General features: G+C 38.9%; 1 protein-coding gene across 2 annotated transcripts in view; it reads left to right on the forward strand.

Annotated features, from left to right (window-relative positions):
- Positions 1-13609, forward strand: part of LOC106882734 (ribosome biogenesis protein WDR12 homolog) — a 103036-nt gene extending 89427 nt beyond the window's left edge. For both annotated transcript variants that reach the window (XM_089358028.1, XM_089358027.1), the window contains 11 exons: positions 1888-1973; positions 2572-2678; positions 4362-4468; positions 5777-5892; positions 7204-7361; positions 7959-8004; positions 9159-9250; positions 10055-10195; positions 11696-11801; positions 12364-12496; positions 13432-13609. In XM_089358028.1, the coding sequence (XP_089214154.1) occupies positions 1888-1973; positions 2572-2678; positions 4362-4468; positions 5777-5892; positions 7204-7361; positions 7959-8004; positions 9159-9250; positions 10055-10195; positions 11696-11801; positions 12364-12496; positions 13432-13582 (1243 nt within the window). In that variant the 3' untranslated portion in view covers positions 13583-13609. The remainder of the gene's footprint in view (positions 1-1887; positions 1974-2571; positions 2679-4361; positions 4469-5776; positions 5893-7203; positions 7362-7958; positions 8005-9158; positions 9251-10054; positions 10196-11695; positions 11802-12363; positions 12497-13431) is intronic.
- The last annotated feature ends 5549 nt before the right edge of the window (positions 13610-19158 follow it).

A 19158-nucleotide genomic window follows, 5' to 3' on the forward strand; every position in this document is an offset into this window, starting at 1 on the left:
ATTTTAGTCCCATGGTCATTCTGTACGAGCAGACTGACCTGCGGTTGAACAAAAACTATTTGCAATTTATTTGAGGGTTGAATTGTCAAACAACTTCAACTCACACCTTTTTTTTCTTTCATTTAAACGTTTGTTTTATTAAACTGTGTATAATATGTATATATTTGTAATTGTATGCATAAACTGTGTTTCTGTTCATTGCGTTTCCGCTATATTATTATTACTATTTATTATTATTATTATTATTATTAAAGGCGGCGAACTTAGAACCGTTAGCTCGCCGGACAAAATGCTTAGTAGCATTTCGTCCGTCCTTACATTCTCAGTTCAAATTCCGCCGGGGTCGACTTTACCTCTTAGACTTTCGGGGTCGATAAATTAAGCACCAGTGAGATAGGGGGTGGGGTGGGGTGTCGATGTAATCGACACCCCCCTTCCCTAATTTCAGGGCTTGTGCCTTTAGTAGAAAGGATTGTTATTATTATTATTATTAATTAAAGTCTCATGATAACCAAATACTGTTTCATTCAATTCTTTCTGATAATTGCTGGATTAGCTTCTCCATTTCTGGCATGAAACCATTTGGCAATTTGGCTACTATGAGATTATGAATAATAATTATAATAATAATAATAATAATAATGTGCTAATAATAAATTTTGCTGCTGAAACCCATGTATTAATACTCAAATCCATTTATTTTATTACTGTAATTAGTTTAAATGTATCAATTACTCCTTGGATACTTTTGGATTTGTGGAATACCAGGAATCAATGGACTATTCCTTCAACTTAATCTTAACCATTAATCTAAATGGTTTGTTTACTTAATCTCTCTGTTCTATGCTGGTATGGGCTGGACCATATATATATATATATATATATATATATATATATATACACATACATCATCATCATCGACCACATTCGGATGGTGCTTTTTACGTGCCATATCGACATGGGGAGCCAGCCAGGCGGCACTGGCAACAACCCACGTATGAACGGTGCTTATATATACATATATATATATATAATCATCATTTTACGTCCATTTAGCATGCTGGTTTGGGTTGGACGACGGTTTGATGGGAACAGGCGAGTCAGAAGACTTCACCAAAGTCATCTGTCCATTTTGGTATGGTTTCTATAGCTGGGTGCCCTTCTTAATGCCAACCATTTTACAGAGTGTACCGGGTACTTTTTACATGGCACCAGCACCAGTGTGGTTACCAAGTAACTTGCAGCAGGACAAGACCCTTCAAATGGGGTGGGGGGAGTAGTATTGAGGGACAGAAAGGTGCCTTGCATTAGAAAAGAGACATGGTGTCCTCAAGTGGAGAAGATAGAAAGATGGTGAAGATGTGACAGATGGCAGGGGGTGTGCACCCAAGTTACAAGGTGATGTATATAGTGGAGTGGATCAGGGATTGGAAAGGGTGGGTGATTACACACACACATGCATATCTATGGAATCTGTTTTATAAAGTAAAACAATTTTTTTAATCATTTCCCTTCAGCATCCAGATTACTCTAATAAAATATAATGCTTAGTTATTTGCATTGTTTTCTGTTAATCTTGCAGTTTATCATAGCTTCTCGGTTTCAATGGTTTGATTGTTTATTTTTAGAATGACATTGTAGGGTAAGTATGAGAGCCTGGATCTGTCCAGTTTGGGCCTCGTATGGCTGGTTTAAATGCTAAAGGGTTAAAATCACTTATCCTTCTCATTTGTTTTCATAGGTTTTATACATTATAACAATGACACACATTTAAAAATGTGTTAATTTGAATGGTGCTGAAAGGAGTTTTGTTGCTCTTGTTTTGACTTCTTTTCGTCTCATACTACATTATCTCATTCACCCTCTTCTCACATTTTCTTATTACAGGTATTCAGTTCCCGATGCTCCATTCTCTGTCCCCAGTAAAATCACTGTCAAAGAACTGAACAGTCTTGTCAATGGATTGCTAAAAGGTATTCTCATTATTCAAACTTCTGTCAAGTCTTTCCCTTTATTGGCAGCAGACTGGCTGGGTTATTAGAGCATCATTTTTTGTCTTTTTTTTTTTTTTTTGACCCCCAAGGCCTCAGAAGCTCCAGTTACTTGGTTCCCATGGTGTAAGTAACTGAGATCACAATCTTTGCTTTGAATGGAATCCCAGCCCATTTCAGGGTTCAAGGCTAACAATTTTTGAGGGGAGGGAACAAATTGTTTATATTGGCCCTAGTACTTGACTAGTAGTTTATTTTATTGACTCTGAAGGGATGAAAAGTTAAGTTGACTGTGGTGGGATTTGAACTTAGAACATAAAAAAACCAAGAGGAAATACCATTAAGCATTTTGTCCACTGTGCTAACGATTCTGCCATGAACATTTATTGATGATATTCATGTGTTGTGTATACTTTGTATTACATTGCATTTGTAATGTTTATTTGTCTGTATATATCTGTATATATATTGTCTGTATATATTTATGGATGTTTGTTTTAAAAGGTAACCAGCTTCTGTATGTTGCTCTATAACGTGTCGTTAATGTCTTTGTTTGCTGTCTTCTGTTTCATGTTCCCAGAAGCCCTCACTGACACACCAAAGCTGGTTGACTTTGATTTCCTTATCAAAGGAGAATTCCTTCACACAACTCTTCTTGAGCACCTCGTTCAAAGCAATATCTCCACAGTAAGTAATGTATTTGTCATTCGGCTGTGACCAACACCACTGCAACCAATCACCACCACCACCATCACTGATGCAGCCACTCACATCACAACAGATACAATGATACAACCATCATCATCACCACAAACACTACCACCATTTATGCAACCAGTAACACCACCACAGACACCACTATAAGTACATACACACACACACACACACAGTGGGCCTCTTTCAGTTTCCATCTCCAGATGCTCTCACAAGGCTTTGATTGGCCCAGGGCTATAGTAGAAGACACTTAACTGAAGGTATCATGCAGTGGGACTGAACCTAGAACCATCTTGTCGGATGTTGGGGAGAGAACTTCTTACCACACAGCTATACTTGCTAGTGCCACATTAAAAGTACCCAGCACACGCTGTAAAGTGGTGTTAGGAAGGGCATCCAGCTGTAGAAACCAAGCCAAATCAGACCGGAACCTGGTGCAGTTCTGCTTGCCAGCTCTGGCCAAATTGTCCAACCCTTCATGATGATGATGATGATGATGATATACATATAGATCATCATCATTATCATACATCTTTTGTCCATGCTGGCATGGGTTGGACAGTTTGACTGGGCTGGAAAGCTGCACCGGACTCCAGCCTGATTTGGCATGGTTTTCTACGGCTGGATGTCCTTCCTAATGCCAACCACTCTGAGAGTGTAATGGGTGCTTTTACATGCCACCAGCATGGGTGCCATTTGCAATGACATCGGTATCTGTGACAACTGATTTTGCTTGGCTTGATAGGTCTTCTTCTCAAGCACGACATAATGTCAAAGGTCATTGCCTCTGTGAGGCCCAACACTTGAAAGGTGCTCAGCCACTTTGCTTCCATGAGGCCCAACGCTTGGAAGGAACTCAGCCATCTCAGTCCGTGAGGCCTGCTCGTAAGGAATTCATCTACCTTGCCTTCATGAGGCCCAACACTCAAAAGGAACTCAACCACTTTGCCTCGATGATGCCCAACACTCAAAAGGAACTCAGGAGTTTGATTTGGTATGGTTTTCTACAGCTGGATGCCTTTCCTAACATGAACCACTCCAAGAGTGTAATAGGTGCTTTTACGTGCCACTGGCGTGACACCAGTATCTGCCACAACTATGATGTCACTTGGCTTGATAAGTCTTTTCAAGCATGGCATAATACCAAAGGTCTCGGTCATATGTCAGTGCCTCCATGAGGCCCAACACTCGAAGGTGCTTTTCGTGTAACACCTCAATGCTCAAAAGATGCCTTTTACATGCCACTGGCATGGGTGCCAGTTACGTGACACCAGCATTGGCCACTATTACGATTTCACTTGGCTCGATGGGTCTTCTCAAGCACAGCATATTGCCAAAGGTCTTGGTCACCAATCATTGCCTCTATGAGGCCAAAAGTTCAAAGATCATGCTTCACTACCTCATTCCATGTCTTCCTGGGTCTATCTCTATCACAGGTTCCCTCCTCAGTTAGAGATCAGCACTTCTTTACACAACTGTCCTCATCCATATGCATCACATGACCATACCATACTTGCACACCACATCTGATGCCTCTTATGTCCAACTTTCCTCTCAAGATGTTTACACTCTCTCATACATGCACACTGACATTGCACAAGTGTATTTTCCTGTATAAAATTTACAGTTCAACTATACAATTTTTTTAATTTTCAGGAAGATGTTATTGAAGTAGAATACCTCGAGAGACACCCAGCACCCCAGCCTGAAGATTCCCTTGTCCATGATGACTGGGTCAGCTGTATCCATGGAGGGAAACAATAGTAAGTTACTCCCTACATGCTCTTCCTCCTCTTCTCACTCTGTGATCCTTTTATTTTTTTTCCTGGTTCTGTCCTTCACACCAGTGGTTCTCAAACAGTTTTTACCTTTTGACCCTTTTTGATTCCAATTTTACTCCAGTGGACCCCCATCAATAGTTATTCAATGTTTTAAAAACATTTACTTTATTTTTATAATTAAAGCTGTTTTTCTCATGGCCAGACATGTTTCACAGAAGATTGGGAATGAAGGTCACTGCTCGAATGACAATAACACTTGCTTACAACTATCACACAATGTCAAAGCAAGGAGACACTAACACACACACAAATAGGGCTTCTTTTGGTTGGCCTGAGGATATAGTAGAAGACACTTGCCCAAAGTGTCACACTGTGGGATTGAAACTGAAACCCTATAGTTGGGAAGCAGTCTTCTTTACCATACAGCCACGTTTGCCATAGAAATACATTCAAGCATGGTCGATGCCAGTCCCTCCAGACTGGCTCCTGTACTGGTGGCACATAAAATACACCATACCAATGTGGTCGATGCCAGTGCCATCTGACTGGCTCCCATGCTGGTGGCACGTAAAAAACACCATTTGAGCATGGTTGATGCCAGTACCGCCTGACTGGCTCCTGTGCTGGTGGCACATAAAAAGCATCATTCGAGCGTGGTCATTGCCAGTGCCGCCTGACTGGCTCCCATACCAGTGCCGCCTGAATGGCTCTCAAGCTGGTGGTACATAAAAAGCATCATTCGAGCGTAGTTGTTTCCAGTGCCGCCTGACTGGCTCCCGTGCAGGTGGCATTCAAACGTGGTCAATGCTAGTACTGCCTGACTGGCCCCTGTGCCGGTGGCATGTAAAAAGCACCCACTACACTCAGTGGTTGGCGTTAGGAAGGGCATCCAGCTGTAGAAACTTTGCTAGATTGGATTGAGTTTGGTGCAGCCTTCTGGCTTGCCAGTCCTCAGTCAAACTGTCCAATTCATGCCATCATGGAAAGTGGACATTAAATGATGATGATCTGAATTTATTAGTCAACGTAAGGCCATGGTTAGAAGTCACACTCCCTATAACCTTGTAGTGCTTGACAAAGCTTTATATGTAGTTGTTCTACTTGATGTAGCTCTATGTATCCTTGTAGCATTGAAAAGTTCTATGGAACCGTTTGATGATGACATAGCTCTGTAGATCTTGTGGTAGTTCACACAGCCCTATATAATTTGTGCTACGTGAAGAATTAACATTTAATTTATATCTTCGCATTTTTGTTGCTTATTTTTATAATATTTTCTTTTACCTTCAGTATATTATCAGGTTGCTATGACAACACTATTCATATTTGGAACAAAGAGGGTGTCAACTTAAAGACAATATCTGGACACACAGCACCGGTTTTGTGTGTGTCTTGGATAAAACATGGTAAGTCTTTTAAATGTATTCTATAATTAAGGATGTTTCTTGAGTTGCCGGTTTAGTGCCTTTTACTAGTATCAGCACAAAAATTCTTTGTTTATGCCCCTGCGTATTTTTACTTTGCTCTCACACTTCTCGTTTTACCACAAGTAAATGCTGATGTGGAGAGAGTATTTAGCCATAGCCAGCCCACTTATGCGTACCTTTCCTTCTTTGGACACAAAACCCTTCTTGCGAAGACCTGTTGAGGCAAGTGAAATCGAAATCAAAAATTGAACCAAATTCGTTGACTGGCACCCATGCCAACCTTCCTTCATTGGGCACTAAACTCAGCTTGCGAAGACCTGTTGGGGCAAGTGAGATTGAGACTGGACCAAATTCGATGACTGGCACCTGTACCAGTGGAGCACTAACAGCACCATCTGAGCGGGATCACTGCCAGAGCAGCGGTCTCGCTTCCGTACCAGTGGCATGTAAAAAGCATCGTTTCCAGCTTTGCCTTACTGGCACTTGTGCCGGTGGCATGGGGACAAAACATTGGACTGACTCCTGTGCAGGTGGCACGTAAAAAACACCATTTGAGCGTAGCCGTTGCCAGTACCACTTGACTAGCCTTTGTGCCGGTGGCACCTAAAAGCACCCACTACACTCTCGGAGTGGTTTGCATTTGGAAGGGCATCCAGCTGTAGAAACTCTGCCAGATCAGATTGGAGTCTGGTGTAGCCATCTGGTTTCGCCAGTCCTCAGTCAAATCGTCCAACCCATGCTAGCATGGAAGGCGGACGTTAAATGATTAGTGCCTTTTAACTATTGAAATGGTCATTTTTTTTATTTTAGTGTCTGTTTTCCATGCTGTCATGGATTTTATAAGAGCTGCACCAGGTTCCATTGTTTGTTTTGGCTTGGTTTCTACGGCTGGATGCCCTTCCTAATGTCAACCACTTTACAAAGTGTACTGGGTGCTTTTTACATGGTACCAGCACTGACAGAGTCACCAAGTATCTTGCAAGACAAAATCCCCTCGGCTGGGAGTGGTGATGATAGGCTTTGTGCCAGTTGAAATATAAAAGATATAGAGGGGACAGAAATAATGCTTTTTTTAAATTTTGACTTAGCAACTCTGGCTGTTACACTGATTGCATATGCTTGTGAGGTATTTGTGGGTTAACAGACGGAGAAAGAGAGCAAGTGTAGGGTCGGATGGGGTGGTAGTATTACTTTGTTGTTTGATATTTACATTGATTTCTTGTTTCTTCTTCCATGTTTTTCCTGGTTTTGGCTGAAATTCTAACAAACTACAAAACTACATTAAAAAAGACGAAAGTCCTGTCTGTGAATTTGTCACTGGATCCCATGACCAAACACTGCTACTGTGGCAGTGGAATCCCAAAACCAAAGAAGTGAAATGCAATTATGTGTGTCGTGGTCATTCGGCCAGTGTGGATTGTGTGGCAGTGGACCACACCAAAACAAGGGTAAGTTCAGATGGCTTTTACTAGATTTATCCCTCTGGGGCCTCACTGAATATTGTCTGGTTGACTAAAATAGATTTTGGAGTAAGGATTATATAATAAATGGTGGCTAGCAAGAATAGGAGCAACGATAAGGATGCTGCCACTGTTACTGTTGTTTAGCCCTTGGTCAGACCTGATCAAGCAGACATAGTTAAAGGCATTCTAGCTTTGAGCATCTCGTCTCTTTTCTGGACATATATGCCAACATGGTTGTGTGGTTAAGAAGGTTGCTTCCTAATCATGTAGTCTTTAGTTTCAGTTCCACTGTGTGGCACTTTTGGCATGCGTCTTCTACTCTAGCCTTAGGTCAACCAAAGCCTTGTGAGTGAATTTGGTAAATGGAGACTAAAAAGAAGCCCATCATATGTGTATGTGTGTGTGTTTGTGTACCCTTGTCTATACATCATGTAGTGGTTGTAAATGAGCATCACTGTCATACAAGCAGGGTTGTTCTCCTTAAGGTCCACTGGTGTTCCTCGTATTATTGTCAATGTAAACCTCAACCACCACCACAACTAATCTAGGTATTTCATTTCATTTCTTTTTGGTATCTTGTAGATCTGCAGTGGTTCCTGGGACAATATGCTGAAAATCTGGTCTACAGGTTAGTAATGAATGTTTTATTGTGAGTGGATTTGGTAGATGGAAAATGAGAGAAGCCTTTCCTGTATATATGTATGGATAGTATGAGTTTGCGTTCTTGAGCTACTTGTAAGCAAATGTCACTGTCATATAAGCAGGGTCGTTTCTGTGAAAAAAGTGCAGTCATTGAGTTGTGTCCTCTGCCTTGCTAGTAAAGGTGGGCAACAAGAGTGATATTTGGCAATGTAAAATCTGCCTTGAGGAATTTTGTCTCATCTCTGTAATTATGGAAAAGTGATAAAGCAAAGATTTTAGCATTATCATCATCATTTGACATCCATTTCCTATGCTGGAATGATGAAGATGATGGATTCACCAACGTCAATAGAATGCAACCGAAGGCTGATCCAGGTGAGAATTGAACTGTGAACCTAAAGGGATGTAACTAAATACTGCAAGCATTTTGCCTGATGCTCTACCGATTCTCCCATCCACTACATTTTAATAACAACAACTTCTAACATTGGCACAAGATCATAGGTTTGTGGAGGAGGAGGCGCAGGTGTGTCTGTGTGGTTAAGAAGTTCGCTTGTCAACCACAAGGTTTCAAGTTCAGTCCCACCCTGTGGCACATTGGGCATGTGTCTTCTGCAAGGGCCTCGAGTTGACCATTGACCCTTGTGAGTGAATTTAGTAGATGGAAACTGTAAGAAGCCTGTTGTGGTGTTTGTGTCTCCTTATCTTATCATTGTGTGATTGTTATAAATAAATGCCATGTATTTCCAATATTCTGCAAAAAACATGTCTGGCTATCATGAACTATTACCTTATTTGGAAACATGAGGGTTTGTGACAGGAAGGGCATCTAGCAACAGAAAATCTGCATCAATAAACTCCTTCTGACCCATGCAAGCATGGAAAAGTGGACGTTGGAACAACAATACTGTTAATGGTGAGAGAGAGTTACATTAATATTCCAATTCTTAGATGGCTCTTTCTTGTAATAACCCCAGAAAGGATGATGGTGAAGGTTTGCTGCAGTAGGAACTGAACTTAGAACAAAAACTTAACTGAATGCTTCTGAGTATTTTCCTGTTGCTCTATCAATTATGCTAATCCATTATCCTCTAATAATGATAGTAACAACAGATTATAATAATGTCTTTGCTTTTCCAGTTGTTGATGACAACACAGCCGAGACAACACAAGATGAAGAGGTGAACTTGGTGAAGAAGAAGAAAATCTGTGGTTATAAAGCAGAGTTAAGAGTAAGTGGATCTACTTGATTGTAGACTTGGGGACAGTTTTTAAAAAAAAACACATTTTATAGGATTATAGTTCTAGGTTAATAAGGTGGCGAGGAGCTGGCAGAAACATTAGCATGCTGGTCGAAATGCTTTAGTGGTATTCTGTCTGGCACTACGTTCCGAGTTCAAATTCCGCCGAGGTCGACTTTGCCTTTCATCCTTTCAGGGTTGATAAATTAAGTACCAGTTACGCACTGAGGTCGATGTAATCGACTTAAACCCTCTGTCTGTCCTTGTTTGTCCCCTCTATGTTTAAGCCCCTTGCAGGTAATAAAGAAATAAGAAATGTTAGCATGCCAGGCGAAATGCTTAGCGGTATTACGTTTGTCTTTGTTCTGAGTTCAAATTCTGTCATGGTCGACTTTGTCTTTCATTCTTTTGAGGTCGATAAATTAAGTACCAGTTGCATATTGGGGTTGATCTAATTGACTGGCCTCCTCCCCAAAAATTTCGGGCCTTGTGCCTAGAGTAGAAAAGATGATTATTATTATTATTATTATTATTATTATTATTATTATTATTATTATTGGGATGGATTGGCAGAATAAGACCATTAGAAAAATGCTTTACAGTTTTTTTTTCCCTGGCTCTTTGTGTCTGAGTTCAAATCCTGTTGAAGTTGTCTTTATTTTTCATTCCTCCAGGGTCACTTAATGGTCTACTTGTTAAGTTCTGGGGTCAGTTTTATCAGTTTGTCCCCTTTCCTCAAAAGTCTTGGCCTTTCGCCTAAAAACATTCATTATTATTATTATTTTCCTTCCTTAGGTTCCCCTGCTAACACTGGCTGGTCACTCAGAGGGAATATCATCCCTATGTTGGGTGGACCGTAATCAAATCTGTACTGCATCCTGGGACCACACAATGAAGATTTGGGATCTGGAAAAAGCTGAATGTTTAACTACAATGGTAACATTTATTTGCTTTGCCTTTTTTGATTTTGAATTCATTTTATTTTTCTTGTTTATTGAAGATATTTAGGTATTTATCAGTGTACAGGCATGGCTGTATGGGAAGAAGCTTGCTTCTCAACCACATGGTTCCAGGTTCAGTCCCACTGCATGAGCAAGTGGATTTTACTATAGCCTTGGGTCAACCAAAGCCTTGTGAGAGGATTTGGTAGACAGAAACTGAAAGAAGCCTGTCATATATATATATATTTGTGTGTGTGTGTGTGTGTCTGCCACCACTGCTTGATAACTGGGGGTGTTGGTGTGTTTATATCCCCGTAACTTAGCAAATGAGACTGATAGTATAAATACTGGTCTTTATAAAATGGTACTGGGGTTGATTCATTTGACTAAAATTTCTTGAAGGGTGTGCCCCACCATGGCCACGGTCTAATAACTAAAACAAGCAAAAAATAAAAGATTTGTATACCAATAGTTTACGCTTGCTATGTGAATGAATTTAGATGTGAGGGAGTTTGTGATTGTTGAGTGAATAGAAGAGTGTCAGTACGACACCCATCCCAAAGCAAAGGGGACATCTGTCCAGTTCTCTGTGGCCAAGAGATGACCGCTACTAAAGCACATACTCTCTCTCTTTCTCTGGTATAAATAAATAGAAGTCGGTTCTTTGCATCTCTCACTCTCTCTGGTAAAAAGGGGTTGAGTGTTCCTTTATCTGGTGTTAAAAGAAGTTGTCTTCACCTGCCCCTCTCGAAACGGATTTATACGTTTCCTTCTGTGGAGTCAAGGGGAAACTGTCTTTCTGCATGAGACAAAATGAAATACTTTGGTTTGTCGGTCTGTCTTTGAAAATATGTGGCTGTGTGCCACGAGCAAGAGCTTACGGTGCCAACAAGTGTTCATTCTCTGGAGAGAATGTATTTAGTTATTCATGTGAGACTATTTTCTAGAAGAGCAGAAATTCCAACATCACTCTCCTAGAAAGAGAATGGGAGTCCATCGGACTTCTTAAGGATTTATTATCCATTATTTTGGCACAAGTCCAGCAATTTTCACATCATTATTCATTAGCTGACCTACAACACATCAATAGTAAGCCTGGAACTTATTCTGTCAGTCTCCTTTGCTAAGTGACAGGGATATAAACACACCAACACCCCCAGTTACCAAGCAGTGGTGGCAGACATACACATGCTATTAAAACTGTGGGACGTACGAAGGTGAGTACAGAATGAGTATATATTACTGTATTGAGAGGCTGCAAAGATGGGGATGTGGCACAAATCTTTTTTACCTCAGTTTCAACATCCTATTTTAGTAGAAACAAAATGACAACCATGAAAGGTGTTTCCTCAACAAAAGTAAAACCAGTTTACACCCACCCACCCACACACACTCTCTTCTCTTCTGTATTTTTCATTTGAAAGACTTACGTGACTCTGCTCTGCCACCATCATACCCAACGCATGTCAACTTATTCTCACCATTATCTTTGCAGCAAGGATCAAAAGTTTTCCTCGACCTTGCTTATTCTCCTCTGAACCAATTGATTATCACAGGATCTGCTGATCGACACATTCGTCTCTGGGACCATAGAACAAATGGTTTGTGGCCTTTCCTTATCTCTCTATCTCTTTCTCTCTCTATCTCTCTCTCTCTCTCTCTCTCTCTCTCATATATATCATCATCATCATCATCATCGTTTAACATCCGCTTTCCATGCTAGCATGGGTTGGATGATTTGACTGAGGACTGGTGAAACTGGATGGCAACACCAGGCTCCAGTCTAAATATATATCAATGATTCACATTTATTTTGAAGTGAGTTGTGAACTGCAAAATGCAGGTGTGACATTTTTAGGATGTGTGATTTGGGTAGTAAAATGTGAAATGTAACATTTCTTTTAGGCTATAATAGTATGGATATTGTCTGTTGTAGAGTGGGAGATATGAGATATTTGATGTGGTCTGTGTGGACAGCAAAGATATATATGTATGTTCTTTCATTTGTTTTTTTTTTTTAATGTGTAAAACTCTCTCTTCGTATTTGATTGTGTGTGTAACTCTCAATCTAGTTATCTTCAAGTTCAACGGTGTGTGTGCAAAAGCACGATGATGTCATTTTCTGTTTACACGTGCCAATTTCTGTTATTTTCTTGTCTGCAGAGGGTGCAATAGTCAAGAACAGTTTCTCTTCCCATCGAGGGTGGGTGTCCAGTGTATGCTGGTCACCCAACAGTGAAAACCACTTCATCTCAGGTTCATATGACATGCTATTAAAACTGTGGGACGTACGAAGGTGAGTACAGAATGAATATATTGCTACAAAGCCCCATCCATTATTTTGGCACAAGTCCAGCAATTTTCGCATCATTATCCATTAGCTTAGTTAATCTCCATACTTTATTCTTTAGGACAATTATGTAATGGAAATTAGGAACTTAAGACCCAGATATCTTTTATCGTTGTAAGGTTAATGTTCTTAATTAAAGGTGCTCTCAGTGGTTTCAGGCCTGGTTGTCTGGTTAATAAGAAGCTCACTTTACGACCATGTGGTTTCGGTTGCAAAGCCTTGTGCAGCATCTTGGACATTTGTCCTCTGCTATAAGCCCTGGGCCAATCAATGCCTTGTGAGGGAATTTAGATGACAGAAACTGTGTGGAGGCCTGTCATGTATAGACATACATGTGTGTATCTCTGTGTTTGTTCCTGCTCCCCACTTAGAGGTTCAGCAAAAGAGACTGATTAAATACATACCAGACTTTAAAATAAGTACTGCAGTCAACCTGTTCAACTAAACCCTTGAAAATGGTTCCCTAGCATAGTTGCAATCCTGTGTGTGAAACAAATAAAAGATATGGTGACCATCCCTGTCTATGATGGATGCCAATAACTTACTGCTATACAGAAAGGTTAAAAAGCATGAATATTAGTTAGAACACCTCATTCTACTCCCAGTTTTTTCTTTCCTTTCTTATAATTCAAACCTTTAACAATTTATTTAAACCAGCCACATCTGGCCCAAATATTCTGAGTTTATGTTCAAACTGGTCAGATCTGGCCTTTCACACCTACCTTACAATGTCTTCTAAAAATAAACACTCGCATCATTGCAGTCTCAAAACAGTCTGAATAAATAAATATAACATTTGACAGAGTAATCTGAATGCTAAAGGTTGAAAGACTATTCTTGTATTGTTATTTATCTGTTTTATACATTTGTGTTTTTTCCAGTCCAAAAGCTCCACTGTATAACATGACAGGTCATGAGGAAAAGATTCTTGCAGTGGACTGGTCGATTCCTGAACTTATGTTGTCTGGTGGTGCTGACAAACACATGAAGATATTTCACCACACTAATGCCAAAGAATTCATTGCTTCATAATATTTTATTAAAGAATTAAAAGAAAAACAGTTTTTCTTTTTGATTTTATTATTTATAGAATTCTATTAAAAAGGTTTCTTTGCAGCTGTTGATATTAATCCCTAATCCAGGAACTGCCATTTTGATTTAAAGTTGTTGCTGGCATAAACAGTCATCAGTTTTTTTCCAATTCCAGATTTTACCTTAGAAAGGGTCACCGAGTTGAAAGATCCGTCTTGTGGGTGTTGTTATGGCAGAGGCTGTGTAGAAGATCAAAATAACAAGAGTTTAAGCATTGTCTGTTGGAATAGATACATTTTTGGTGTATGAGATAATACATCAACTTTCAGCTTCAATGTACAAATTTCAGGGGTTACAGCATTCATGAATGAAAGACAAATCCTAATGGAACAGGGTAGCTAGTATTTCAGGCCACATTCTGAGATGATATGGCACCTACTTTTGTTGACAGCTGTGTAAATTGAGTTGTCGCCACTCTCATTACCATAAAAACAATGGAACTATTACATGGTCGATTGACTTGCTAGAAATAACAGCCAAGTCTTCATATTCTGTTAAAAGACTATAATGTAGTCCAGAGTTTCCAGAACAGGAAAAAGACAGGATGGTCATTGCTGGAAGCTTAGTGGATTATTAAATTGGTTTCAAATTTCAGCATTCTACCATTTACCTCTACAGTGGGAGGAAATAAATATTCATACATGTCAAAATTCTTTATTTAATTTTTAATGAACATAAATGGGATATACCAATACTATACTGCATACACATACATAAACTAATAATATGCAAAAGAAACTAATAAATTTATATACAACAGGGGTTTTACAACAGGATATCGACCCTAAGCACACGGCGAAATCTACCAAAAATGGATTGTCAATCACAATATAAAATTATTAGAATGGCCAAGCCAGTCACTTGACTTGAACCCCATTGAAAATTTGTGGCATTATTTGAAAATTAAAACTCATTCAAGAGCCCCAATGTGCATTCCAGATTTGAAGAAAATTTGTCAAGAAGAATGGGAAAAAATTCCTAGAGAAACATGCGAGTCATTGATTAAGAAATGCAAGAAGAGATTGGTTGAAGTAGAACTGAATAATGGTTATGCTACGAAGTATTAAATCAGAATTATCAGTTATTTATGTTCTGTACGAATACTTTTTTCACCCCTAAATAATTATAATTGTATATAAATTCATTAGTTACTCTAATTTATTAGTTTCTTTTGCATATTCTTAGTTTTTGTATGTGTATGCAAATATAGTATTGATATATCCCATTTATGTTCATTAGAAATTAAATAAATAAAGAATTTTGACATGTACGAATATTTATTTCCCCCCACTGTATATATGTATGTGTGTAGGATTACATCATCTAGTGCATACGTCCCCCTAAATTTTCTTACGTTTAACTTAAGGACAAGTGGGGTTTTTTTAAATTTTATTTTCCATATAAAATGTGTCAATAATCTTCTGATTGACATCTTAAGTCAAGAAAACCGAGAATTACTGCCTTACAGAATCGACTTTTTGTCGTTTGCATGACTATATTGAAACAAGGTTTGAGTCCGTATTCAACAAAACAAAGATGAAAAAAAAATAATGTAGCCCTAGATATACTGTATGGAAAGAGACAAGATAGCAATGGTTTGATCTTAATTTTAAAAGAATTGTAACAAGTTGGAATCACTGAATTGCAAGGATCATATTTATGTCAGACGGGGTGATCTCCCTTTAGATCAAGTTGAAATAAAAATATGAAAATAAATTTTATTACCGCTAGATGTCGCATTAGTCTTGTTCAGAAAAAGAAAAGATATTTACGTAACTTTTAAAGATAATTCATATTTATTAAGAAAATATTTAATCAAAAGATAATTGTACTACGAAAATTAATTATTCGAATTTCTTGAGAGGGAATTCACTAGTTTTAGCTATAATAACCGCAATTCACTGACAGCCGATGACGAACTTTCTCAAATATTTATATAATTTCCTGCTCAATATTTCTGTATCACTGAACAGGCAATTTTGTGCACCAATTTCAAGTATAAAATTCTATTTCAATTCTTAATAAATACTCAACCTATCTACAATTTAAATATTTTTCATAACTTAAGTGTAGAACTACAGCCGTTTAATTGCCATCAAAATGGCCACTGTTTCGTATCTACCCCAGTCACTTGTGAAAAGACGTTTTATTTTATTAATATACAATTAAGCATTGCGGGTAACTTCAGCTGAATAAGGGGAGAATTATTTAAATAAATGACTTCACCTAATTACTTTTACCATAAAGATAGTTAACATGTCACCATTAAAACGATTTCTTCTTCAACAATATCGCATCATTATAGGAAAGAATTGTTTTAACTTTTTTCTAAAGACAGTCTGTGTGGTCTTCTGTCCTGCAAATATCTCTCTTAAATTAATCATTACGTTATTTTTTCTTTTTGATTATAGATCAGCTCTCTTTATTAGGCAATAATAGGTTATTAATCCTGCCATAAACAAGAGCTATTTCAAACAAGGAAAGTCGCATACAAAAAGACGGTAGGTCATGCATGGAACGTTTTTGATCATACGCCTGCTGTAGCTGTTGTTGAGCCTTGGGCCAAACGACAACATAACCGTGGAACCTACTTGTGTGTTTTCAAGTAATAGGACTGCGACCTTGCTGGGGTACCGTCATCAAGGGTTTTAGTCGGACAAATCGACCCCAGGACCTAACACACTTTCGCCGAGCCACTAACTATCATTTTATTTGTTTCAGTCATTTGATTACGACCATGCTAGAGCACCGCCTTTAGTCAAACAATTCGACCACAGGTCTTACCCTTTGTAAGCCTAGTACTTATTCTATCGGTGTCTTTTGCCGAACCGCTAATTTACGGGGGACTTAAAAACACACACACACATATATATATATATGTATATATATATATATATATATATACGACGAACTTCTTCCAGCTTCCGTCTATTAAATCCTCTCACAAGGCTTTGCTCGGCCCGAGGCTAGAGTAGAAGACACTTGCCCAAGGTGTCACGAAGTGGAACTGAACTTGGAACCATGTGGTTTGTAAGCAAATATATATAATTACGATTCGGTTGAATTGGGTACTTAAATTGAGGTACCAAGCCACAAATATAACATAAGGAAATAATGTAATAATATTTTGGTTTCTGGTATTGATATAAATTTGCTAAAAATGGTTTATCCTTTATGTTGGAAAACTATATGGACATCTACGTCTGAAGAAAGCGGTTTCTTTCAAATTGATTTAATGTTTTCATTGATCGATTAAATGGATCCGCTTGAAACGATCGTAACGCACTGATCCTTGGACATCCTTGTTACTTGTTTGCATTTTATATATATGTATACACACACACTCTCTCCATCTCTCTTTACTGTGTGAGTAACAGTATATTCTACAATTGGTTCTCGAAGCTCGCTTTGATAAGACCTAACTAAATCAGATCAGCAGAAAACATATTCTAGTCTGATCATCCATTTTCCCCCGCTGACTCTGGAATTACAGTATTGTCTAATTTTATTTTTTTAATAATATAAAAATTGATTTTCTGCTATTTCTACCGCACTGAATGACCATGTAGGGACTATGAGATTAAGAGATCTACTGAGAAGAAATGCAAGCAATACAAAATATCAACTCTTGAACCACCGAAAATAAAAACGAAAACTCAGTTATCAGAGGTAATAAAGAGTTACCTCCCTGTAGTTAATGGACAGATGGAAAAGTGACTGATTTTCTTTTGCAGTGCGTAATGGACATATATTGCACGTTCATTTAATATTAAAGCAAGTCCTTAAGATGCCAATTGTTATTTAAGGAAAGACATTCCAGTCGTGACCATCTAATAGGATGTGGTTTGAGGGCTATTTGGCTGCTGCTTATAGCAAAGTGAGTGACTAGGTAGATGGTTCTTTGTTAGGAATTTAGTGAAATGGTTTGGTGAAGATAAGGCGAGAATTTGTGTGACTATTTAAAAAAAAAATTGTCTCAGTCAAAAATGAAATAAAATCTCATTCTGCCACCCCCACCTATCTTTTTAATTTAGGAATTTGAATGCATTATTTGAGTGTTATATATATTTGTTAATTAAACGTGGATATATTGAGAGAAAATTGCACTGACTTTTTCTTTTGTAGAGCTAATGTAACTTCATAACACATACACAGAAGTAGCAATCTTTTCTATTTTAGATACAAGGCCCGAAATTTTTTTGGGGTGTGGAGCAGTCGATTAAATCGACCCCAGTACGCAACTGGTACTTAATTTATCGACCCCGAAAGGATGGAAGGTAAAGTCGACCTCGGCGAAATTTGAACTCAGAACATAAAGACAGACGAAATACCGCTAAGCATTTCGCCCGGCGTGCTAACGTTTCTGTCAGCTCGCCGCCTTTTTAAGCATAAATAGTCTTTTCTATTTTAAGTCCAAGGCCCGAAATATTTGGGGAGTGCCAGTTCGCCGCCCTTCTCAGAAGTAATCATAAAAAAGGAAGACTGAAGAAAAGTTCGTTATCAGGCACCTGTTTGTCTCTCCAACACTTGCAATCTTCTATGCCCGCCCCTCACTTGTTTATTACCAAACCTCCAAAGCAAAAGAGTGTGAATTAAGCTTTTTTTTTTGTTCTGCGTGGATGAGGGTTTCAAATATCCCTCTAAGATGAAAAATGCAATTTTCGAAATTTTATTAAACATGCTATTTATTTATTTATGTATGTAAGCACGAATGCATGTATCTCATGTATGCGTATGTATATTCTTTTATTTGTTTGTCATTTCACTACGGCCATGCTGGAGCACTGCCTTTAGTCGAGCAAATCGACCCCAGGACTTATTCTATCAGTCTCTTTTGCCGAACCACTAATTTACGGGGACGTAAACACACCCGCATCGGTTGTCAAGCGCTGTTGTGGGGACAAACACATACATATATACGACAGTTTCCGTCTACCAAATCCACTCACAAGGCTTTGGTAGGCCTGAGGCTACAGTAGAAGTCACTTGCCCAAGGTGCCACGCAGTGGGACTGAACCCAGAACCATGTGGTTGGCAAGCAAGCTACTTACCACACAGTCACTCCTGCGCCGGAGGATCTGCAAGCATACGTAGACCCTCACCTTCCTCGGATGGCAGGTGTTAATGTGTGGCCATGTGTTGAATACCCAGTCCTTGAGCGACCTGAAGGGTTCCTTCCCTTTGATGGCACCAATTATAGCCTCATCTGTAGGGGTTAGATTGATCCGGCATGCATGCAGCCGTCGGTGCATAGTTTAGTATCAACACAATGTTGCTAAAATGATGTCTTGAATTACAGCCAACACTCCAAAATGTTAAATTCTTCCTCTTCTCTTCACGATTAGAGCTTACAATCCTATACAGAAGCCTGCTAGAAACATCAGCCATCATTTCATCACATCCCACTCTACTACCTTAAAGAATGAAGGATCCATTGGTTAATGATATATAATTCTAGATATACCAGCCTCAATAAATGGACACCATGATCTGCACAGGATTAATATTTACTAAAC

This window comes from Octopus bimaculoides, chromosome 9 (assembly GCF_046866305.1).
Source record: "Octopus bimaculoides isolate indiv1 chromosome 9, ASM4686630v1, whole genome shotgun sequence".
Taxonomy (NCBI): Eukaryota; Metazoa; Mollusca; class Cephalopoda; order Octopoda; family Octopodidae; genus Octopus; species Octopus bimaculoides.